This window comes from Daktulosphaira vitifoliae, unplaced genomic scaffold (genome assembly GCF_025091365.1).
Source record: "Daktulosphaira vitifoliae isolate Bord-2020 unplaced genomic scaffold, ASM2509136v1 Scaffold_3, whole genome shotgun sequence".
NCBI lineage: Eukaryota > Metazoa > Arthropoda > Insecta > Hemiptera > Phylloxeridae > Daktulosphaira > Daktulosphaira vitifoliae.
Genome location: NW_026099574.1, coordinates 10,240,201 through 10,264,755, shown reverse-complemented (window position 1 = coordinate 10,264,755; position 24,555 = coordinate 10,240,201). Strand labels below are relative to the sequence as shown.

Genomic DNA, 24,555 nt, shown 5'->3' with positions numbered 1-24,555 from the left:
TGTTATTTTTCATTTAAAAATCCTTTTAATATTATTTATTTTGTTATTATAAAGGGGTTCTATAATAAATAAGACAATTTTTTTTAAATTTTATATTATTTTAGAAGTTAACTACAATTTAAAGTATAGACAGGAAATAAATTGTGGATTATGTTAGTGTGATTACTACACAAATCCTAGCTATCCTTCTCTTTCTCGGGGCCATATATAAGAATATCTCCTAAAAAATTATTGTAACAGTTTCTATTGTTTTGTTATTTAATTAGATCATTATTTAATATTAAAGCTAGTTTAATATATTTTTAAAATGAAGTTATTCCTTATAAGTTATAAGAGATGGATGTAATAATTAACAATAATAATATTATGTATTAAATAAAATAATAAATAAATCAAGAACTACGTTCAACTAACAAAATCCAAAAAAAAAAACAAAAAATTTTAAAATCATTTTAAGAAAAAATAAGTAATTAGTGATAACAGAATCACTCTGTAAACATCATACATCTATCTTTTTTTAAATAATACTCTTAATATTTAACAATTGTGTGTTAAATTTAACTATAAAATATAACATTTTTATTTAATACACAAAATAAATACAAGGTCGTCAGAATTTAATGAATAGCAGATTTTTCAATGAAATAAAAATAATATTAATGATTTTTTTGGTTTCTCTTAAATACATGTTTTTCTCAATTGATCAATCATAATGTATTCTTCGTGTTTATTTAGTGTTGTACTAACTGTCATTGGCGTTTTAGGGTAATCATACATTTGGCTCCTATATATAATATGTATTTTAAAATAAAATACATCTTACACAAAAAAAAATGTGTTCATATTTTTTTTTTTGTGGTTCACTAAAGCACTGGCCCCTGTTATTCTCCACTTAGTACAGTCTTATGTTGTCCCTTATACCCTATTTCAAACAATATATTGTTATTGGGTATTTTTTCCAATATACATATAAAAGTCACAATATTATAAAATGTTTTGCTTCTTGAAAAATAAAGATAAAACCGTTATAAGATAAGTAGGATTAAATTTAAAGATTTATCAATTATTGTTAAATTGAAATATGTATCTAAAGAAACAAGAAAAAAATTATTAATATAATTTTTATTTAATTAAAAAATCTGCTAGTTCATTAAATTCTGATGAATCTGTATGGTTTGTGACATTTTTATTTACCAGATTAATTTTTGTCTAGGGTTTTCAAAGAATTGTGTTCACCAAGTATACAAATCAAAATATTATTGAACAAATAACATTACTTGCTTTAGATAGGCTTTCAAATGCACCACCTGGATTTTCTTTACCAGCCTTACAACTCCTTTTGTCATGTATTTATGCAGGTACAATTTAATTTTATCGTTATTCAAATAATTTGATATAATGGGTCCAGATGTTGATTCAAAGTTTCCTGTTAACTATTTCATAGTAATTGTTTATTTTAGCTTAGGAACAAAATGCTTTTCTTTTTTATTGTTTATAAATTAATTTTATACAATATTACAAATAAAAACTTTATCAATGTGAATGCAGTCTATATTCACATTAATATCTGATCATTTATATCTTTTTTTATTTTTTCATAAAAATAGAATATGATTAAAAAAACTATTTATATAAAATGTATATATTTGTATTTATATTAAAAATATATTATTATTAAATTATATCAAATTATATTGGATCAAAAAAGAATTTCAAAATATATTTTTTGCTTAATGAATGTTGGGTGATACATGTAACATTTCTTTTTTAATAATTAAAATATTCAATTTAATGTGGATACCCAAAACTCTGGATCCCACTCTCAATTCAGCCTAGACTGCCATATAGTACTAATTTTTGCTGGATTTGTTTTGAATTACTTATACAACCTATATAATCAATTAAATATATTTGCAGAGCATTACGTAGACAAGATGCAATCTGAAATTGATCCTGATATAATAGTTACAGAAATGGAAAAAGTCAGTATGCTTTTTGAAAGGTAATCATTATTTGGTTAGTTTTCTTGATAAGTAATAAGACATTAAATTTCTATTGTATAATTTTTTTATAATTAGGATTAAAAAAGGAAGTTTATTAGAAGTTGAAATTACTACAGTCATTATGTCTAAAGTCCTTGCTGATATATTTCCAGTATCATATGTCCTTATGAGAGTAGTTGGAGAATTTCTTTCACCTAGTCAACCTCATCCAACCCATATGTGTACTGTTGTTAATGAAGTATGTAACCTAGTACTGTTTTTAAAAAAACTTAAGTTTTGACAAGATAATTTTAATTATAGATTTTTGAAAGATTAATAGAAGAATCTGAATTGGATTTGCTACAAGATTGGGTTATTACATCTTTAAGTAATTTTACCCATGGACTACAGATTCCTATGGCTATATATTGTTTAATTTGTTTCTTCATTAGCTCATCTACTAACAAATGGCTAAGAGCAATGTAATAATGTACTAAGTTATTTATATTTCTCTTATAAATATTTTTAATATTTATAGATTTTCTCATGTGCGACTACGACTAGGACGCTATGAGTATGAAGATAGAAAACTTCTATGCTTAGCTGCTTTAAACTTTTATAACAATGTAACGTTTAACTTAAAAATTTAATATGCAGGCTGATCAATTAAGGATAAAACATTAATTTTCTTAAAAATTATTGAATATTTTCAACTTGTGCAAGGAAAAATCATTGTTTATATTTCAACAGTATAGATCTCAGTGGTTTTTTAGATTTTTAGAATGATAAAATATTTAAAATATACAAATTATAACAAAAAAAATGATTTTATTTTCATAATTAACTATAGAACTCACAAAAAAATGTTCAGAAAAACTTATTTTGTCATAATTAACATACTGTTGTGGTACAATTGACATAATATAAGTGAGACATTAATTTAAGAATTGCCAATAAATACTTAATCCACATTTTTTGATCTTATAATAAATAATTTATTTATTATAAATGATAATATTGCAATATCATATAATTTAACTAAAATTAGGGATTCACATTATAGAAAATTAAAGTTGAGGTTTTTTTTATCCTGAAGAGATGAAAAAAATTATTTAATTACATAATATTGTGGAATTTTTTGAATTAAACAATTGTTACCTTAAGAAAAATTAAAAATTTGCAATAGTTTTCAAGAGGAATGAGTGGTCTTATTTTTAATTGATCACTCTGTATGCACAAGTTATTTTTCACAACATAATATTTATAATAAAAATATTAATATTTTTTCTAGTTATCAAATGATACTCAAAAAAAATTGTACAAAGAATCTTTTCAATCATCAGCCAAGTCAAAAAATCCTTTTGCAGATATTCTTTTATGTTTGGAGTAATTTTTTGAGTTTAAATTAAGAAAAAATTGATATTCTAAGTGTTATATTATTATATTAACATCATACTCATATTAACTATTATGTTTTTATGAATTACTATTATGAACATTTTATATTTTTTCCATACATATTTATGACAAAATTATTCATTTAAATATTATTTTTACTATTTATTTTGTCCATATAATTTATTAAAAAATCCAGAAGGGCATCTAATATTCATATCTGAAACTTGTTGAGAAATATCTTCTCCCAATGGTGCTCTGAAAAATATTATATTCTCAATTATTTTAGATCTTTTACAATGGCTTAAATTTATTTTCCTTTTCATTGATGAGTTCTTTTCATAAAAAAAAAGTTTATTATAACTATTGACAGATAAAATAGTATAAAAAAATATTTACTTAGATTGTATATCAATTTTATTGAAATCATTAGGGTTGTAAATATTTAATTGTTTTTTGAATTTTTCTACTCCATTCCAAGCAATCATTATTCCATTATCAGTACAAAGAGAAGGTGGTGGAACGGTTAATTTATAATTCATTTCATCACACATTGCATTTAGATATTTACGTAAAAACATATTACTTGCTACTCCTCCAGATAAAACCTTATTAACATTTAATGAGAAAATTATATAAAAATTTCAGTATTATTTTAATTATTTGATTTATATACCAGTGTACGATTGCATTTTGGTAACAAATTTGTACGGTCAACAAATTCCATTGCTCGGTGTACTCGTGTACAAATATGTTTAGTAATAGAATATTGGATACTAGCACACAAATCATAGATTTCAGGAATTATTTCATCTCCTTTTAAATCTTAATAAAAACATAAATATCATTATTATTTTGTTATTTTAACTTAATACTCAAGTAAAACTAAAATTTAGTTTATATACCATGTTGTTTTTCAAATTTCAAAATTTGAGTTCTTATACTGTTTTTAATACCAGAAAAACTGAAATTGCAATCTCTATAATTAGTCATGAAGGTCCCCAAGTCAATAGATTTAGCATCGCCTTTTGTAGCGGCTTCTTCAATCGCTTGACCTCCACTACAATGTCTATAATCTTTTATATTTCTTAACTGCAAACGTCTAGCTGCCTAAAGAAATACTATTTTACTTACTAAAAACTTAGTATTAAATTATTAACTTTTATTTTATTTTTACTTTATCTAAAGCTTCACCAGGGGCATCATCAATTGATTGCCCAAGCAACAAAAATTTATTTATATCTTTAACAATTGCCAATAAACAATGACCACCAGATAAAAGTAATACTAAAAATGGAAGTTGTAAGTTCTATAATTAATAAGTAATTATTTTTTCATAAAATATAATTAATATGGTATTAATTAAACAACTAAATACTTTATCTGTTAATCTAGCAGTAAGAGCGTGTGCTTCCATATGGTGTATTGGTATGAGGGGTTTTAATGATAATTGACATATTTTTTTTGCAAAATTCATTCCTACTAAAAGAGATAAAGGAAGACCTGGTTTAACTGTAACAGCAACAGCATCTAAATCTTGTATGTTAATTTTAGCATGTTGTAAAGTTTCATTTACAACATGATCTATGTGTTCTTTGTGTAAATCTCTTGCTACAGGTGGAATGATACCTCCAAAACTAAAAATGCACTATCATTAAATTAATCCAAAATTTAAAATAGATTTTGTTAGTAATGTACTTTAGATGAGTCTGCTGCTGTGAAAAAAGAGATTCACCTAATATATTTCTATTACCGTCAACTACAGCACATCCTGTATCATCACAACTAGTTTCAATACCCAAAATTTTACAAGCTGTATGGTTATGTCGACTGATTTTAGGAAAAACAAAATTCATTTTCAATCTCTTCATTTTTTGTTAAATGTTTTTAATCATGTTTAAATAACAAAATTTAAATCTACGATCTAAATATCAGTTAATCTGAAATTAGAATTTGAATCTGTATTATCAAGTTGATTAATGATTTTGTAAATATTTATCACGTGGGTAAGAATTTATATCAATTTTGAATATCTTATCTATTCTGTGATATTACTGTGACTTTTTAGGGATAATAAAATTTTATTATAATGAAAATTATCTATCAATTAAATTATGACCACAATTTTTTAAGTAAAAGTTTTATAGAAAATTTAAAAAATATTATTCGTGTTAATACTGAAAATTTTGTAACCAAAAACTCATGTTTTGGTCAGAATTTTATTTATATCAGTGTACTATTTGTTTTTTCATAAAATGAGTTATTCTTTTAAAAATGTGTTGTATCGTTTTAATATAAATGTTCGGTACAGTAGTTCGTTAAAAATTAACAGTAAAGTGAGTATCAATTGAAGTAAATTGAATCGTAATAATTTATTAACTTGTTATTTATATTTATTTAGCCTTTGCGCAATCATTTAAAACATAATTCCAAGTTTTTAGATTCATTGCGAATTCATGTTAAAGGAGGAACTGGCGGTTTTGGATACCCCAAATATGGTGGCCTTGGGGGTAAAGGAGGTGATGTTTGTTTAGTAGCTACTGAAGGTTAGTATTAATATAAATCGTTTTATTTTTTATTAAATATGCGTTGTTACATTATTGTTTTTTATGAATGATATTATTTTTTTAGAAAATTAAATAAACATTTTACTTTTTGTTTTAATTTAACACATTATTATAGGTATGACACTTAAAGAATTTTTAACTAAATATCCTCATAAAAAGTTACAAGCTGAAACAGGTGGCAATAGTCATTCCAGACGTATACTAGGATTAGTTGGACAAGAAAAAAAGGTTAATGTTCCCATAGGTATTTCTGTGTATGATGACAATAATAGATTGATTGGTCAGTATTAAATTTTTTCTTGGTATTTCTAATTTTGAGGAAAAATCTTCAATATGGGCTGTATTTTTCTTTAATTATATTTAAAGATTTAAAGTAAACATAATATGTTATTTGTTATGATATATTATATCATAACAAATAATAATGATGAAATAAGCATTTTTAATTTTAATTGATTTGTAATTTGGTTTGCTAAGAAAATTTAACTTGACTTATTGATTAATAATAAAGCACTTTTCAACAAATTTTGTAGAATAGATTTGATATAATTTCTCTTTTCATAGAAGTAATTCAAATTTTACCTTAACCAATTAAGTATTATAGCAGTATATTAATTATAATTTAATAAATGTAAGACTTTTAAAACACTTTTTGTTCAGTCATTATATTAATCCATTAATATAAATAATTTTTTTTTTTAACGTGGTAAAAAATACAATTAATAAAGATGATTTATCCTTTTTTTTTATACGTATAATTTACATTTAATTACATTTATTGTGTTGAATAACTAGGTGATTTAAATGAAGATAAATCAGAGTTAATTGTTGCTAAAGGAGGAGAAGGAGGTTGTAAAGTAAATGGCTTCTGTGGTAAAAAAGGAGAAAGCCGATCTATCAAACTTGAATTAAAGCTCATTGCTGATGTTGGTCTAGTTGGCTTTCCAAATGCTGGAAAATCCACTTTACTTAAATCTATTTCAAATGCTAAAACAAAAATTGCATCTTATCCTTGTAATTAATTTGTTAAGCATGAATTTTTAATGTTATATTTATATTAATTTTATCATAAATTATTTAGTTACCACACTCAGGCCAAATATTGGTATTATGTCTTATAAAGATCTACGCCAAATATCCATGGCCGATTTACCAGGACTTATAGAAGGTGCTCATTGTAACATTGGAATGGGTCACAGATTTCTGAGACATGTAGAACGTACTAAGTTATTACTTCTAGTAGTTGATATCAATGGTTTTCAGTTGAGTCCTTTAAAAAAGTTTCGGTCATGTTTGGATACTATAGTACTACTCAACAAAGTTTGTTTTGATCTTTGTTAATTTGTATTGATTACATAGTCTAAAATGATTAATTGTAATTTTCAGGAACTTGAATTGTATAAAGAAGATTTATTAGAAAAACCAGCTATGCTACTTATTAATAAAATGGACACTGAAGGTGCTAAAGAAAAATATTTAGAAATTCAAGAAAAAATAGAAAATTTAAATGGTTAATTAATTTTTTATTTCTATATAAATTAATTTTTAATATAATTTTTTAAACTAATTTTAGATGCTATTTATTTATATCCTGAAGATGTAAGACCAAAAAAAGCAATAAAGTTTGATGAAATTTTACCAATCTCAGCAAAAAATGAACCAGGAGATATTGAATATGTTAAAACAATTATTCGCGATATTTTGGATATCAAAGAAGAAATAAATAATGTTACTGATAATAAGTCATTGAATAAACTTAAAGATAGTTTAAGAGAACGAGGGCCTGTATTAGTGTAAATGCCTTTTTTAAATTCTATTTTCGTTTTAATTATTGTTATAAATATTTTCATGTAAATCAAATATATGGGTTTATATTGTATTAATAGTTATTATTTTAGCTTCGATGCAAAGCTGAGAAGGTATTGGTTTTACTATGATTTTTTTATTTTTTTTTTTTGTGTCTGTTACCACTTTTTCTCAGCTCTCACCGAACGGATTTCTTTCAACGATACGTCAAAAGATCACAAATCGTATCTAGTCGAAGACATTACCCTTCAAAATTGAAAAAATTTCCCTCGTTCCCCGTAAATGGGGGAAACCTCCAAAAAAATTACAAATTTAAAAATCGCTAATTTTTGAAATTTTTTCAATTATTTTTACTAAAAACTGCCGTAACTTTTTCAAAAATGAACATTTGAATATAATTCTTTTTTTTATAGATGATTGATATCTTTATCTATCGTTTGGTATATTTTTTTTGTAAATTTGACCTTTTGTCTGCCCACAGGGGGGGATTTAAAATGACAACTTTTTCACAAAAAATTAGCTTTTTCAACTTAACTTTTAAAAATGTTCCGGAAGGTCTGACACTTTTATATATATATCTTAAATTAAAGCTAATGTAATGTACTTTAATTTGAAAAAAAAAAATTTGACCTCTGGACTTGTCTTCATGGTGAAAACGGCTACCAAATGCTATTTTTGTGTGAAAATTTTCGATTTTATAATTTACATTTTTTACTTTAAAGTGCTATAACTTTTTAAAAAATGTATGGATCAATACAATTTTTTATGAGAAATAATATTTTTTAATAATCTCTTTTTTATTTGACATACTATATCTTAATCAGGATATTAATAAGGAACTAGCTGATCATGTAGCTTTTGGAATAATACACCAATTTTTTTAAATTAAACACTATCTAAAGATTTGCATCGAAGCGTTTTTTTTTTTTATAGTGATTTTAATCACTGTCAGATATCATTATACTTGATCCAACTATGCCACGTTACCACTGTGCCGCGACCCCCCTGTGCTGGGTTTTTTTATTTTAATTTAGAAGTATAATAAAAAATTGTATGAAAAAAACTTAAGGGATCAGAGATTTCTTTTATTACAGTTTGACCCCTAAGCTTCCTTTATACTTGTTTATGATTTTATCCATTGTTAAAATGCTGTTGATATTTTTTTCACCTTTCATACCTTTTGTTAATTTAAATAATTTAGCCAATATTATTTTTCTAATTATTTGTATGAAAAATAATGTAATAGTTATAGATATCCGATAAAAAATTTAATAATAATTTTAGGTAGTGTAACTTCCTTATTATCTTGTTGATTACCTTAATTATTTGATAATTTGAGTAACTTAAGATTATACAAACATAGTTAACTCAAATTATACATAAGTACCTTAAGGTAAAACAGCAAGCTATTAAATTAGCAAACTAAATTCTTGCAAGTGTGATTCCAAACAATAATAAAAAAGAAAATATTTCATCAATTTAAGCAAACCGAATTGGTAAACAAACGAAGTACTTAGTTAAGGTTTCATTATAAATATCTGAGTACCTTTTAAAGCTTTTATGACAATTTTCATACAATGGTTTTATTATAATTAAAAATAAATTTAAATCTATATAAAGAAATGTTATAAAAATGTACAAATATTCAAAATTTACTAGAATTTCGATTATTATAAAATTGGAACGTTGAATCCAGAACTGTATTTTAGATTTTGGCACCCAAAAACTACATCATTTTACCACCCTTCAATTTATTTTGCTCGTAATTTCTTATTTATGATGTCTTTAAGTTTAACATTTTAATGTCTCAAAAGTAGAAGAATAAAAAACATGAAACAGTAAACATTTATTATTTATAATTAAGTCTTAAGGCTAATTTTAAAAAATGTAAAAAAATAATACGAACTGACCGTGTTTTGAATTAAATGTTTGTTGATTTCGATTTAAATTGTCTTTAAGATGTTAAAGAAAGCTTTTGCTTTTTTGAAACATCCTCTCAATATCGCCTTGATTAATTTTATGTATAATAGATAAGAATCCTCAAGAAAATGTATAAATTTTCGTAACATCTTTTACCATTTTAAAATAATCATTACATTCTTTTTTATCGCCTTTATTCCAACTACTTGGGGTCGCCCACAAAATAATTAATATACTGCAATTTTTAATTTTTACCATCATAAAAATATCATTTATGGCAAAAAAGAAAAGTATAGAAAACAAAGCGTTTTAACTATACTTTTGCATATTTCGTCTTGAATTTTAAAAATAGACTTATTAGTCGGTAACAGCCAAAAAAATTCTACTCTAACCATTTAAAGAACATGGTGACATAATATGCGAGTATTTTCTTTACCTTACTACTCAGAACATTTATTAGTTTATTGGTGACATTTTTTTCAAAGTAGAATTGCTAATTCGATTCAATGTAAAAAATGTTTGAAATAAACTAATTTATATGACTGTTCTTATATTAAACTCTAAAATTATTGTATATTTATTTAATTAGAGTTGTATAATGCTAATATAAAATTAAGATTAAAATTATTATTATGCCTGACTATCTTATTTAACTCATTGAAAATTAAAATTCAATGAATTATTGATTTTTATTTTGTAACTTAGTTAAATCAGTCGCGGTTGTGTGGGGGGCGTGGTGGTAGGTCAAAAGTCGTTTATAATCGCCACTGCTTAGTTAATAAATTTTGTTGTTGAATTTGGTCTCAATTTATATTATACCTATGTTATAATATTAGCTAATGTACTTTAGTACAGAAATTATAAAAAACATTTTGGCAAAAGAAAGAGACAGACCAATGTTATTTTTAACTCAATTGTGTATCGCCATTGACATAGTATTACGTCTATAACATTTAAATTTCAATATAATTGTTTAACCCATGAGTTTAAAAACCTCCTTTTACAAATACTCTTCATTGATGATTTGATTTATAAACTGAGTAGAGAATAATTAATTTGAATGGAAATAAAATAATCGGTAATTATTATTGAGTATTAATAAAATCTTCAAATATTCAAATGTTTATCAAGCATAATAAATATTAACAAATAATTCCTGTTGCTATGAGTAGTTAATTGAGTCTGTAAATGCGTTTTTACGGTATTTTCATTTGCTGTTTTATTTTGATGTTTTTAATCGTATGGCTTCGAGAGGATGCGTTTAAACGTATATTTTCCACTCTAATTTTGTCCCTTGGCTACTGCCATATGATGGTTTTTTACGATCTTCAGTTGCTGGCAGTCGTATTCGAGATGCCGCAGTTTCCTTATATTTAATTCTCTTTTTAACATTGTTTGATTTGTATATTCCGAAAGAACTTTTTATCAATTTACAATAGAGATATTTTCATATGTGAAATTAAATTTTGGTATCGAAACTTTTTAATTTATTTCATTGTGTAATTCGCAGCTGTTAAAAATATAATATGTGGCGTTTTTCAAAGGATATTTAGTAGTGATAATAATCGTACCTATAAAACTAGAAGCAATCGTGAGACAACTTATTCGTAAGTAGGACATTATTAAAAAAATAAAATTATGAAATTAAGTCTGGTCATGCAGATTGATACAATATTCTTATTTCTTTTGATTTGACTCATCTATTTTAATACATTAAGACCATCTGTTATTTAAAGCACAACATCTTATTTCCTTATTTTTTCAAACATTAAGAGAAGAAAAACTTTTTTTTATTTGATGAAGACATTAAAAAGCAGCTCTTAAACTTGTGATAAAATTGAAATTTTCAATGCACCTGACTGGGTACCTTGAAATGGGTTCCCATCTTAAGAAATCCGCTTCCATAAAAAAGTGATAAGAAAAACAAAAAATTCATTTAAGTCAATGGATTTCGATACTCGCCATATAGATCTCTCATTTTATCTAGTCCTGCTAGTAGAACAATTTAAATGTTAATTTTTTGATTTTATAATTTTAATTTGCACAAAAAAAAAGTTTAAATGATCTCTTTGGTTTACAGAATCGCAAGTTTATCAGTGTTTGGATTTTTTGGTTAAAAAAAAACAACTGTATTTTTTGATTATAATGGTTAGTTATGGTATTTGATTTACGCGATTTAGTTCAAAATTAAGTAAAAGTTTTGGTAAAAAATACAAAAGTTGTAATAAAAATATTTAATGTATCTTATCATAACTCTCATCTCAAATTTTCATTCGGAAGCGGATTAACATGCATTTACAATTTGTATTAACAGGATTGAAAACTTGTTAATATGTGATCTAACTGGGGTTATTGTAGTGTTAGGATGTTTAGGAGGGTTTATTCTCTAAAAAGTATTTCAACAACAAATTCGCACAAACTTGATTCCTTTTAAAATGGCTCAACCAAAATGAATAAACGTATATAAATTTTGTCTCTACTTATAATTGTTTAAATGAAATTTTCCAATTCGGTGGTCATATTTTAAATTGACAAGTAACATTTATGAATTAAAGATGTATAAAATAATATATTAACTAATTTCCTAATAATTATTATATTATTATATTTTAAATTTAATTGTTTGTTTAAAAAATTATATATATATATATATTAGTAAATATTATTAAATGACAGTTATTCTCTTTCTATAAGTATAACCAGTGAAAATAATAGTGAATGTTTTTTATTTGAGTAATTTATAATAAACTTTATTTTATCATCGTACTCTGTTCACTTATATAAAATTAAATATAATTTATTTAAAAAAATATTAAAGCTACGTTTTTTAAACATGTCTATACATAATTTCCATTGCTTCAAGATCGCAAATTGAAATTCATGAAATAAATTAATTCAAATGTCATCAATAATGGTATATTTAAATATTTTAGAGATAAAACTAATATTTTACAACATTCTGCAAATTGATATTTTCTTACTTTTTTAAAAAAATTAGTCTTTTAGCATTTGTTCATTAATTTTTTGCTATGATTGTTTTCTAAGAACTATAATTTTTTTTTCATAATTTATGAAAAACAGTGAAAATAGTTATATTATGTTTAAACTCTTTTTAAATGTAATATACGTTATAATTGTAAAAATTCGCGATTTTTCGTTTCAAATAATATTTTTCATTTTATGCTTGATTAAAAAAATGCTTAAGGCATTTTAAAGTTCAGATAAAAAACTTAATAAATTAAAATATTATGGAGGATTAACTAATCTAAGGTCAATGGTAAATAATAGGGAGAGTATGTATGCTTCTTGGCTTTTAAGTATAAAAATCAAATTTTCATTAAAATGTTGTTATTTTTTAAACATTGTAAATTTAAATTAAATAATCAATATAAAAATGACTACATCGAACTTTTATTTTTATTTAATTTTATATTATTGAATAATAATATAAATATTTTTTAGATTACTATTTAACATTTATATATAGTTACTATATTACCTCAAAAACTACTTCATTCTTAAATTTGACATTTTAAACAATATACCAACAGGAATACTGATATATGAGAAATAGTTATGTGGTTAACAAGGTGTTTTTGTGGTTGTGCCAACAGCTGGTCCATTTCTATTTAGTTAGTGGGTACTTTATTATTATACTTAGTAGATGATTATGGTCAACTAAAAACATTGTAGTCTTTTTGCCTTATTTTAAAAGAAAATAAATATGTTTGCATTTCTTAACAACTAAATATGCAACAAATGTAAAGTTAAATTCTTTCTATCCTTCAATAAACAAAAATATCTTGTGTTGACGGTGTAATTATCGATTTATGTGTATGAAAGGTTATTTCAATGTCAAATTTATACCCAAAATAAACTTTATATTCGACGAATTTTCTTTCGCTTGTTAGTTATGTTTAAGTGTTATGAACTTTAATGAATATCAATATTATATGTCATGTATTACACAATAAGTAATAATTAATAAATAATAATTATTTAATTTGAATATTATTATTTTAAAATAATTTTTTTTACCCGATTTTCAATTTTATAATGTATATTATTTATCCTTTATAAACATTTTATTTTTTTTTAAATATTTTATATCAATTAAAAGTGAAATTTTTAGTATAAATTCTATATAATATCATTTGAAACAATTTTTTATTATAAGGGTTCGATGCCGCGACTATTGTATTATGATGACGATGAAGAGGATAGGGATGGATCTCCAGATAGTATTGGCTTTGTTGAAGATGATCATCCTTTACAATTACACAGTAACAGAGAGTTGGCGGCTCAAGCTGTTAAGCTACTTCAAGTTCCTAGCAGACAAGATGACGTCTCTTCTTTTGCTTCATCTACAACAGACATGGACGTTCCTATCTATGTTAAGGGTCCTGGCGTACGTCAACAGGAACAGGTACAATAATTTTTATGAATTTTATAATAAGTAGTTATAAAAAAGATTTAAAAGACGATTAAATATCTATAGTCATAAATGTGTACTACATACAGCAAATTAATGTCTCATTGAAATCATCTCTCTTAAATTTACTTAACTTGAAGAGCATCAAGTGATGCACTCTAAATAGAATAATGAAAGCTGGCTGGTTTGATTAGTTTGCAATAAATATTCTAAATATATATCTAAACTTTATTTTCAGACTTAGGTATTTAGTGTATTTCAACTAAGTCGACACTATGTCATTATTTGAGAGTAAATATATTATTCGCAAAGAATATTTCTAGTTAGCAAAAAAATTAGGATAATAATCTTCCATAATAGGATATTGTGTCGAGAAAAATTGTTTAATACCCTTATTAGTACATCTAAAACATTATTTTACATTATTGTTAAATTTCCCGTATAACAATTATCTGGCTATTTTTTTAGTCGTTTGTACGTTGTTTTGTTTTTAAATTGGACGTTGAAATTTTTTTCTAGTTTTAACAAATTTTAAATATATTGTTACAATATGAGAATAGTTACTATTTTTATTTAACTGATTGAGCATTCAGTTTGCCAAAGTATTTCTCTACCTACGCATTAAAACCCGTATAACTTATACTGCGACGTATTTATCCAAAATAGGACATCGCGCAAGCTTTATTTTACAAATTACATTTTTTTTTTTTTTTTTTTTTTACTTTAATGAAATAAACATTTTTTCGGGATTCCCTGATTTATCTATACACCATGAATAGTTTTTTTTTCTGAAAAATAATTAAAAAAACTCGTTAATTTTGACATTAACTGTACATTGATTTTACATTTTTTGATTGAGATTAAAATGGAAGATTTTTATTTGATTATACGCCAAACAATGAGATTGAACAGTGTATATTAATGCCTATCTAGTGCGCCTTATTATTTTTGGCAGCTGTTTTCTATCGTTGAATCAATGAAACTTGCCCTTCATACTAACGTCACGGTCACGAATGAATCTAAAGAAATCAATATCACTCTAACACATACTTTTCTTTCGTTTTCATCACAATATTTTTTCCATTTTTATGATAAAATTATCATGTATTAGAATGACATCAACTGTTAATTTAAAAAATTATATTGTGTATTTAATTTATATTAACTTAATAAACACAATAATATCTTAATATTTTTTATTCATTGAATTATATCTAGTGCCTACAAATAATATATATATATATCACTGTGTTCATTATTAGCATAACAGATTAAAAACTATGATTTAAATTGTAGGTAACTTTGTTTGGAATAGATAGTTCAGTTCCTATTAATAATTTTAAATACAAATATTTAATAGGTTAGCGACCAAATTAGTTCATACACATAAAAGTAAATTAAGTAAATTAATCTATCATGCAATCAATATCGAATGAAATTATTTTAAACAAATGTTTACATCTTATACAAAATATCATTTTTTTACCGAGATAATTTTATGTAAGCCTTAATTAAAGTCGATAATTCCTAAACTGTAATTAAATTTTTAAAGCCTATTTAGAAAATGAGAGAACATTTTTCACAATTTAAAAAACTGTAATTAAAAACTTGTTGAATTAAAATTTAATAATACTTATCATCCATAAAATGATGATAAATATATTATATTTCAAAACATTTTTAGTAATGAGAACATGTACAGTTAAAATAGTGTATTTTTAAATGTCATTTTAATAGTAATTTTATTAATATAAATATTAACATTTTTTGAGACTTAATAAAAATGTATAGAATTATTAACTTGTAAAGGACCTTGCTGTAAGTACGTAAATTTTTAGAGAGAAATTTCATAGAGTCGTGTTGTGTAAATTTTTCACATAAATACAAGACACTAATAATTTTTTTGATATTAAAAAAGGTATATGATATCTAAAAATATCTCATCGTGTGTATTCTTGTTTTTAGTGGAAGGGAGTATATGTTTTTTGTTTTCTCGAGTGGCAAAATGTTCGGTTCATTTAGGGAGAGCATAACACTTTTATGTATCAAAAGAAAAATTATCCAAAAAAATAAGATAAATTATTATCTAAATAGTTATGTAATGCTATAACTGTACTACGAAAAACTACCCGAAGGAATTAAGCATTTAAGAATTGATTAATCAAAAGTATTTCATAATCACAATTAAACAAATATTTATAAGTTATATTGAATGTAACTATGGAACTGTGTAGTCTTATGATTTTAATGTTTGTAGGGTTTCATTTTAGTATTATTTATTAATTTTTTTAAAGTTTAATAGTAAATGTATTGGTTAGTTGATACGCTATTGGATATTCTAATTATATTTTTACTTAAATTTTTTTTATTATAAAAATGTGAGATATTAGCGCTACTTAATAATTTTAATTGATATGAATTTTGTGTTATTTTATAATAGAACGATATAAAATTGCATAGTTAATTAATACAAAAATACATTTGAACGTTTATAGTCAGTCAGCAATTTTATACAATCTATACAAAAATAATTTTTTTTATAAAAAGATTGTTGAATTTGTTTTGAATGCCTTATTAATTATAACACACTTTTTTAGGCATTTATCTGAAAAACTATAAAAAAAACCTATAGAGAATTTGATTTGAACACATATAAGTGTAAAGTTAATTATTATAATAATTAGCTAAAAAAACTGTCTAATGCTATGTAGCAATTTTTTTGATTACTAAGTTCAAATAAAATACATGAATGAAAAAGGTAGATATACATATCATAAAAAATGCGTCCTAAAGCCATTAAAAGTAAACGTTGAATATTTTTTTACCTTCATACTAATAATTAAAGAATACCATACATAAGAAAATATAGTCAAAATATAATCAATTAACACCTTTATTCATTAATAACTTTTCATTTTCATTAAATTATTGAATATGTATAATAGGTATCTTCTTTTATTCGTTTTTAGAAGCGTTAAGAAGCTAATTGTAAAATTATTTTTGTTTTATTGTAATTAAATTCTTTTTTTCTTCTATTAAGGTTAAATATTTTCAGTCCTGTTAAACAATTTATTTTTTTTTTTGCTCGACTTTCAATATGATTTACAAAAAAAAAAACGAAAAATAATAATTTTATGAAAAAATATTTCCATATTTGATTTCTATTTTATGCTACTAAGAGTAAATACTCTATTTAATTAAAATTATATTGTAGACAAAATTATCATAAAAATATCAAAGTCCTATGTACTAAATACACAAATAAAAGATAAAATGCACAAGTACTATATTGTACTGTACTGCACTTCATTTCTGCACATTCTATGAGAAATTTCTAAAGGTTAACGGTTTGGTTGATTAGATTATACTTGATTTTTTATTACCAATGCAGGACATTTGAATAAAATATTATTTGATTAGTTTCAAACTATACCAAAGATAAAAATTTATCAACTTCTCAAAATGTTTCATTTATAACTAACATATATGACATAACAATTTATGTGGCATATTTTGATCATATAAGACTGTTTGCTTTTATCATTCATTTTTTTTTTAGAATTTATAACAATATTGTCCACTTCAATAATGTTAATAAATTACACACTCTAATATGAAATGATAATGGTTATTATCATTTACTGTAAATAAAAAATTAAAGATATATTTAGGTGATTTTGTCAAACAAGTGTTCTTATATTTGGTTTTGCATTTACCAGACGGGTTAGACCTGATTGTTTAAATATTAAATAATAACAAGTATTGTTTGTAGTATAAAATCTTCAAGGTAATTTTTAGCTAATTTATGACATATAAAAGTTGTACCATAATTATGATTAAAGACCGAAAGAATAGGTAATACGTAAGAACGTTACTAATTTTTATACAATTTTAGAATTTCTATAATTGCTGATATTTTTTTTAATCTTTAATATTAAATATACAGAGTGATCAAAAAGTTAGCGAACAGGTTAATTGTTACAAACAATAAGAACAATAAAAACCCTTTTCCTTACTTGTTAAACACTTATGTACCCTAAACAGGTGTATTCTAAGAACTAATGGAATACATGGGTCTACATTTATTGAAATAGATTACTTTCACTAACAAGATGAAATAAAACTGATATAGAAAAGGTATAATATTTTTGTTGAAGGTAAAGCGGATGCAAAATGTATACCTGTAGTTTTAATACCTATTGCCAACTAGCATTAAATATAAGTAAATGTTCTTAATTCAAAATAAATGTATCATTTTGATCTTTACCACACCCCAGGAAGTATGATTTATGAACTATGTGGTACCGTCACGTTGAAATTTTATATTTTTCGGCGCTATAGTATTTATTATATCTTCATTTTTTAGCAATACTGTCGTTACCCTTTCCCGAATAGTTGTGCTATTAACGATAAAATCTCAGTTTTATAAAAATAACAAAACAGTTGATAAGAAAGTCTAAATAATTTTATTATTAGTAGTAAATAAACAATGCCCTCCTAAATAGAGGGGTGTAATTTGGGAGGGACTCTTTCTTAGAAGTTTTGTTAAACTTAATGAAACGATTAAATGTAACTTTTAAAATTTTTTTGATCTAATTGCATCTATGAAACAATTTTATAAAATTTCTCTAAGTCGACTTGGTTAATATCTTTTTTTTCGACAATTTTTTTTATGCGGTTATTACTAGATGTAAGAAAATGTTACCAATTTGTTTAACTGGTTAGTTTAAAAATCTTAAATTTCCCAAACCATGTACTCAAAGAAACTATTATAATCTTTGTGACCTTTGTTATGGCTGAAAACATTTATGTTATATGTTTTATATTTATCTTTTATACAAATTATGAGCACCTGTTATAGAAACAAACACATAAGAAATAAAATATAAAGCATATTTTTTTATTTTTTTGACTTGTAGACCTAAATTAATTTAAGATGCGTGAAATTTTATGGCTGATAGGTATTTTTTTTTATAAATTTTTCATTTTTATTGGTTTTCTAATTTTCAAAAATAAGATTACCTCTTATAAGATGTAAAAATAAAGCTTCAACAATCAAATAGCTGCTGGCATTTGAATAAGAGTGTGTAAATGATGTGGTGAGTTATCTACTTTAGTGCATATAAATGTAAACTATAACCTGCAAACGACATGGATCATAAAAATACTCTATTACTTTTATTTTTGAAAATTCATAAACATTGTAAAAGTTATAAAATTATTGAAATAAAAACCTAAAAAATTTTAGTTTATCAAATTTTGTTGTATTTGCAAAAAATGGCGTTTTAATATACAATTATTTAACTTGAATACTGTCGTTCAAAAGAATATGTAAGAAGTATATTTTTAGCGATACTGAGATTTTCAAATTAATAATTGATTAATAGATATTAATGATTCATGATAATGTCAGTTATTACATTGAATTTGTGATTAAATAGTAATAAAGTTCATTAATTTTTTATGCAATATAAAAGTTTCCTACTTAAATTATTATTTTTAAATACTTCATTCTGACATAGTTTTATATTTAATAAGTAACATTATATTATCTTCAGTCAATCATACAAACTTTAAAATAGATACAAAAATTAATTAATGCATTTTGTCAATTCCAATAATATTCGAAGTAATCAATTAGCGACTGTTTATTTGAATAACTTGAAGAGATATAGGAATAAATACATGTATATACTCTATAACGCATTATAGAGCGTTTTTAGTAAACAATGTACTTAAATTTTAAGTCATTCTATCTTTTTATGTAAAAACGTAAATATAAATGTAAAATAGTTCACAGACTTGCTTTATTTTTACGTCTTGTTTCATTTTTAAAGAATTCTATAGTTAATGTATAAAACTTTTTGAAATAAATTCTTATAGTAGTTATAACCAGTTATTATTTATTTATTATATAAATTTTGATATTTATATTACGAACATTCCTTAATCAAGTATTAACACACCAAAAAGAAGTCAATCTAATTGCTGTTTGCTTTTTATAAAATATTTTGTGTTTACTGGTAAATTAAAATTTACTGTAGTAATTAGATCTAATAACAATACAATAAGTAAACATATTATATTTACTAAAAAAGGAGAAAATTGGACCTAACCTAAATAAAAGTAATTCTTTAGAACATTATTTCTAATTATTCAAATATCCATAAAAATACTTGTTTATGGTCTAATGGCTTATTTTTTATGCAGAATATTTTTTAAAAAAACATAAAAATTGAAAGCTATTATGATAAATGTGATGAACATTAATATATAACTTTTTTTTTGGAATTGTACAATCTGTAATAAATTTAATTACAATAAGTTCAAATGATGTTTCTGTTAAGAAAATATATAAAGTAATATATAAAGACAGGCTTGATAGAAAAAGGCCAACCAGTATAACGTGACACCGCGTTCACTTTAGGCGCCTTCTGGGATCACCAGGGATAGAGTGGACAAATAGATAAAAAATCAGAGGGTTTAATGTATTGGAGTGAAAACACTTGTAGAATGTTTTAAACGTAACCCACAAACTTTGAGTGTCTTAAAGAAGTTGGTGGATTAAACCAAATGCAAAATTAATTCCTATTTCCTTTATTATTACTCATTAGTAGTTCTTTGATTTAGAAGTATAATATATGAGTAAATATTTATTACATCAATTAAATTAGTATGAGATTGATATTTAATAATTTAGTATTGTAATTTTTTCGGAGAATTTGTGAAAAATTATAAAGTAGTTATTACTTTTATGGCAAACGTGTATACAAATTGAAAGGCTTGACACACAACTTTTTAGATAATAATTTATTGTTAATTATGAATAAATGTTGTACAAAAAATTTTTATCGAAGTCAAAAATGTATTTTTATTATTCAATTTTTCGTGCTAATTTCAAAACAGCAATTATATTTTTTTTAAGATCAATAATTTTGATGTTATTACTAATTAGTTAAAAACTATAAGATATAATTATAAGGAAAACAGTTCTGAATATTTCAATTATATTATCTATGTAAACACCAAGATTTACATAGAAATTATTAATATTTCTTTTGAAATGATTTATTACGACAAAAAACTAATTAAAAACACAAACAAATTGTTTATAAAATTATTAAAGATTTTTAATTTTAATATATTAAAAATAATCAGTGCAAAATATCAATTTTAACGTATTTTTTGGTCTTTTAAAGTTAATTTTTTGAAAGCTTATAATAAAAAAAAAAAGTTGAATTTGATACCATAACTTTTAGCTCAACTACAAGTTTGAAAGATTCATTATTAAGTAGAACATTTTTTTGGAAAAAAAATAGCATTGTTAAAATTAATATGTAGTCAGGAAATTATATAATTACGATTTGCTGTAAATTTATCAAAAAAACTCAATATTTTTTGCATTTTTATTGTAATAGATCACTTAAATAGAAATCATAGTAATCATTTCTAAGTAACTTTTGGTGTTTAAAAAGATTCTACAATTGAACTATTCAGAACTTATTTAATTTTAATGATTTACTTTAACTAAAAAAACCAATCAAAATGTTGTAAAAAAAATTTACTCAATTGAGCGTATTATAAAAAGTGATTATAATTGTAAAATTTTTTTGTTAAATTCAGGTGAAACTAAAAATAATTTTTCTTTAGATTTATGATTTATATAGCAACATGTTACCAAAACATTTGGAATATCATAGACTGGTGGTAACACACACAAATAAAGTTGAAAAATTAATAAATTACAAAGTAAAATTATTTAATTTTGTAGTTGAACCTACAATACCTTTGTATGGTATTTTAAAATAAAATAAAAAACCGAGAATTATAACACAAAATTAGCATATTTTTGAATACGGTAGTCATTTTCATATTGAAGATAAAATAAATTTCGAAATTTTTTTTTTCCAATTAAAGTACTTTACATAGGCTTCAATTTAAGATAAATTTTACTTATATTATACTTTAATATATAAAAGTGTCAGTATTTCCGGAACAATTTAAAAAGGTAAGCTAAAAAAGTTAATTTTTTGTGAAAAAGTTGTTATTTTGAATTCGAATTTGTGAACAGGTGATAGGTCAGATTAAACAAATATATATACCAAATGATAGGAATGCTATAATATGCTATAACATTTTGAGAAATGTTATAGCATTATAAAGTTAAAAATATAAAAAGGAATTTTTTTACAAAAATGGTATTTTTTTTATTAACTTTGATGTTCTTTTTCACCAAGAAAATAAAATTAAGTTCGAAATTTTTTTTTTTCATATTTAAATTTGTACATCATTATTAATTTTATATATATATATATAAGTGTCAGTATTTCCGGAACATTTTTAAAAGTTAATTTTTTATGAAAAAGTTGTCATTTTGAATCCTCTCTGTGGGCAGTTGAAGGGTTAGATATATAATAAAAATATACAAGATGATAGGTATAGTAAATACCTCATATATCTATAAAAAACAAAATTGTATTGATCCATACATATTTCAAAAAGTTATCGCAGTTTAAGTAATAAATTTTTTTTATTTCAAAATCATGATTCGTAATGTTATTTAAATGAAAAGAAAAATGCTTTTGAGAGACCCTGGATTGTCTAATAAAAGTAAAATTTGGATGAGAATTTTTTTTTAATGTATACTGTTATTTTATAAAACATTTTTTTTTAGTCTAATATCTATGTAGTAAGAGACTTGAGAAAAGACTAGATTTATTTTTATTACTTTTTTTTTTTTTGATTTTATTACTTACTAATGTTACTGTAACAGAAAAAATTTGCTAAGTATTAATAGCCTTGCAATTTATCATTCAAACATAAATAATTATTAAATGGTAACAAATTTCAGTTTATTATTATATTTATTATGATTTATTTTGATTATATCAAGTTAAATATCATGTACAAACTTATAGAGATAATTAAAAAAAAAACAAAGACTTTCCGTTATGAAATCTCCACACGAAGACTTTTTATTGAGTAATGTTAGTATTGAAAAAACTTACTATCTTACTATAAAAATACTTTTACTTACTAGGCCTGCATTCGAAAAATTAAAAAATTTGATTTAAATTTGATGTGTTTTTTATTAGATTTGTTATATAAGTGTAGTTGCATTTTAAATTTTGAAAATAATTTGAGTATTATGCATTAATGCAGTCTAGAGGGGAAATTTAGTTTACATTAGTCATAATAATAATATATCACTTACAGTCAAATAGTGTTATATCATTTTTTTTTCTTTTTGACGTAGTAGTGTACATTGTTTCCGCATTGCCAAAATTAAAATGTTTTTTATTTACAAAAACTGAATAATTAAAAATATGACATTGACGTAATTATTGGTTTGTCTTACTAATAATTCAGCTATGTGCTGAAAAGGAAATTAAATAAACAGTTATATTAAAAAGTAAAAACCAGAAAATTAGATAAATACTTAAATTTTAATAATAATAATTTAAAATAGCATTGTTTTTAAAAGTTGAAAATTTGGTTTTTATAATTAAAAACTAGTAAAATAAAATTTCAAATGAAAAATTTTTTTTTTTTAATACTAATTATGCCCAAGACAAATAATAGTATTAATTTAATTAGATTCGATGTAAGGCCGAAAAGGTATTAGTTTTCTAGTAGTGTCTATGGGTTATTTTTATGTTTATAAATGAAAATTCTTAGCTCTCACTGGACAGATTTTAATCATCAATACGTAAAATATTCTGATTTTAATCTAATTAAACCAATCAACACTAAAAAAATAGAAAAATAAAAACCATCAATTTTAGAAATTAAAAAAAATGTCTCAAAATTACACTGCTATAAAAATTAGTATTTTGAAGATTTATTTTCTGCATTTTAAAACTGATAAACCTTTTTTCTTAACACCAATTCAAATTAAATTTTTATAGATTACGCTAAAAATAATTTACTTTGATATGTTTTTTGTAAAATATCACAAATTCTTAAGTACAGAAATGGTTTGAAAGACAACACACCCCCACATATGAAAAAAACAATTTTCTGCACAATATTTTAAATGCTGTCAAAATGTACTATACTATATATATAATATATATAGTATAATATATATATTATATATATATATATATAATGTACTAATATACTAAAAAAAATATTCCGACGATTATTTTACTATGACATTGTAAATTGACCACCAAAGTAAAAACAACGTTATTTTCAATTAAGCAAATAATTTATCAATCATTTAATATTTGAATGAAATAATAAATCACAGACTATATAGAAGCGTTTTCTATGGCAGTGATGTTAGTCGCTGTCAAATATTATCTATATTTATGCCAACTATGTCGCGACCCCTCTGAGCTGGTTTTTTAAGATGTATTAATAATACGATGCAGAGACTAAATTAATTTACATTTATTTCTACCATTAACTCTAATAGATTTATGTTAGATATTTTACATTAATTTTT

The 24,555-nt window shown here is 23.3% G+C and overlaps 4 protein-coding genes across 5 annotated transcripts in view; 3 read left to right on the top strand and 1 right to left on the bottom strand.

Moving 5' to 3' along the window:
* The window catches only part of LOC126901364 (huntingtin), a 30,205-nt gene extending 26,707 nt beyond the window's left edge, over positions 1-3,498 (top strand). For both annotated transcript variants that reach the window (XM_050677772.1, XM_050677771.1), the window contains exons 47-52: positions 1,214-1,358; positions 1,918-2,002; positions 2,079-2,241; positions 2,304-2,464; positions 2,521-2,608; positions 3,274-3,498. In XM_050677772.1, the coding sequence (XP_050533729.1) occupies positions 1,214-1,358; positions 1,918-2,002; positions 2,079-2,241; positions 2,304-2,464; positions 2,521-2,608; positions 3,274-3,372 (741 nt within the window). In that variant the 3' untranslated portion in view covers positions 3,373-3,498. The remainder of the gene's footprint in view (positions 1-1,213; positions 1,359-1,917; positions 2,003-2,078; positions 2,242-2,303; positions 2,465-2,520; positions 2,609-3,273) is intronic.
* LOC126901368 (tRNA N6-adenosine threonylcarbamoyltransferase, mitochondrial) lies at positions 3,403-5,369 on the bottom strand. The gene is made up of 7 exons (XM_050677778.1): positions 5,076-5,369; positions 4,756-5,014; positions 4,555-4,686; positions 4,283-4,487; positions 4,054-4,202; positions 3,777-3,985; positions 3,403-3,635 (listed from the first exon to the last, which is right to left on the bottom strand). The coding sequence occupies exons 1-7, from the start codon at positions 5,246-5,248 to the stop codon at positions 3,539-3,541; spliced, it is 1,224 nt and encodes a 407-aa protein (XP_050533735.1). The 5' UTR covers positions 5,249-5,369; the 3' UTR covers positions 3,403-3,538.
* A 95-nt stretch (positions 5,370-5,464) lies between these two features.
* On the top strand, positions 5,465-7,823 carry LOC126901369 (GTP-binding protein 10 homolog). The gene is made up of 7 exons (XM_050677779.1): positions 5,465-5,713; positions 5,779-5,923; positions 6,060-6,224; positions 6,740-6,958; positions 7,026-7,264; positions 7,331-7,454; positions 7,518-7,823. The coding sequence occupies exons 1-7, from the start codon at positions 5,633-5,635 to the stop codon at positions 7,739-7,741; spliced, it is 1,197 nt and encodes a 398-aa protein (XP_050533736.1). The 5' UTR covers positions 5,465-5,632; the 3' UTR covers positions 7,742-7,823.
* Positions 7,824-11,036: 3,213 nt separating this feature from the next.
* Positions 11,037-24,555, top strand: part of LOC126902601 (solute carrier family 2, facilitated glucose transporter member 1-like) — a 32,770-nt gene continuing 19,251 nt past the window's right edge. Inside the window, exons 1-2 of the mRNA XM_050680043.1 lie at positions 11,037-11,277; positions 13,848-14,096. Of these exons, the coding sequence (XP_050536000.1) occupies positions 13,854-14,096 (243 nt within the window). The 5' untranslated portion in view covers positions 11,037-11,277; positions 13,848-13,853. The remainder of the gene's footprint in view (positions 11,278-13,847; positions 14,097-24,555) is intronic.

What these genes read in the sequence shown, in the direction of transcription:
- LOC126901369 (XM_050677779.1), top strand. Translation starts at nt 5,633, where the DNA reads ATGAGTTATTCTTTTAAAAATGTGTTGTATCGTTTTAATATAAATGTT. An exon ending in TTGTTTAGTAGCTACTGAAG is followed by an intron (nt 5,924 to 6,059) that starts GTTAGTATTAAT and finishes ACATTATTATAG; the next exon opens with GTATGACACTTAAAGAATTT. An exon ending in AAAAATTGCATCTTATCCTT is followed by an intron (nt 6,959 to 7,025) that starts GTAATTAATTTG and finishes TAAATTATTTAG; the next exon opens with TTACCACACTCAGGCCAAAT.
- LOC126901368 (XM_050677778.1), bottom strand. Translation starts at nt 5,248, where the DNA reads ATGAAGAGATTGAAAATGAATTTTGTTTTTCCTAAAATCAGTCGACAT. An exon ending in CTGCTAGATTAACAGATAAA is followed by an intron (nt 4,687 to 4,755) that starts GTATTTAGTTGT and finishes TATTAATTATAG; the next exon opens with AACTTACAACTTCCATTTTT. An exon ending in GAAATTTGAAAAACAACATG is followed by an intron (nt 4,203 to 4,282) that starts GTATATAAACTA and finishes GTTTTTATTAAG; the next exon opens with ATTTAAAAGGAGATGAAATA.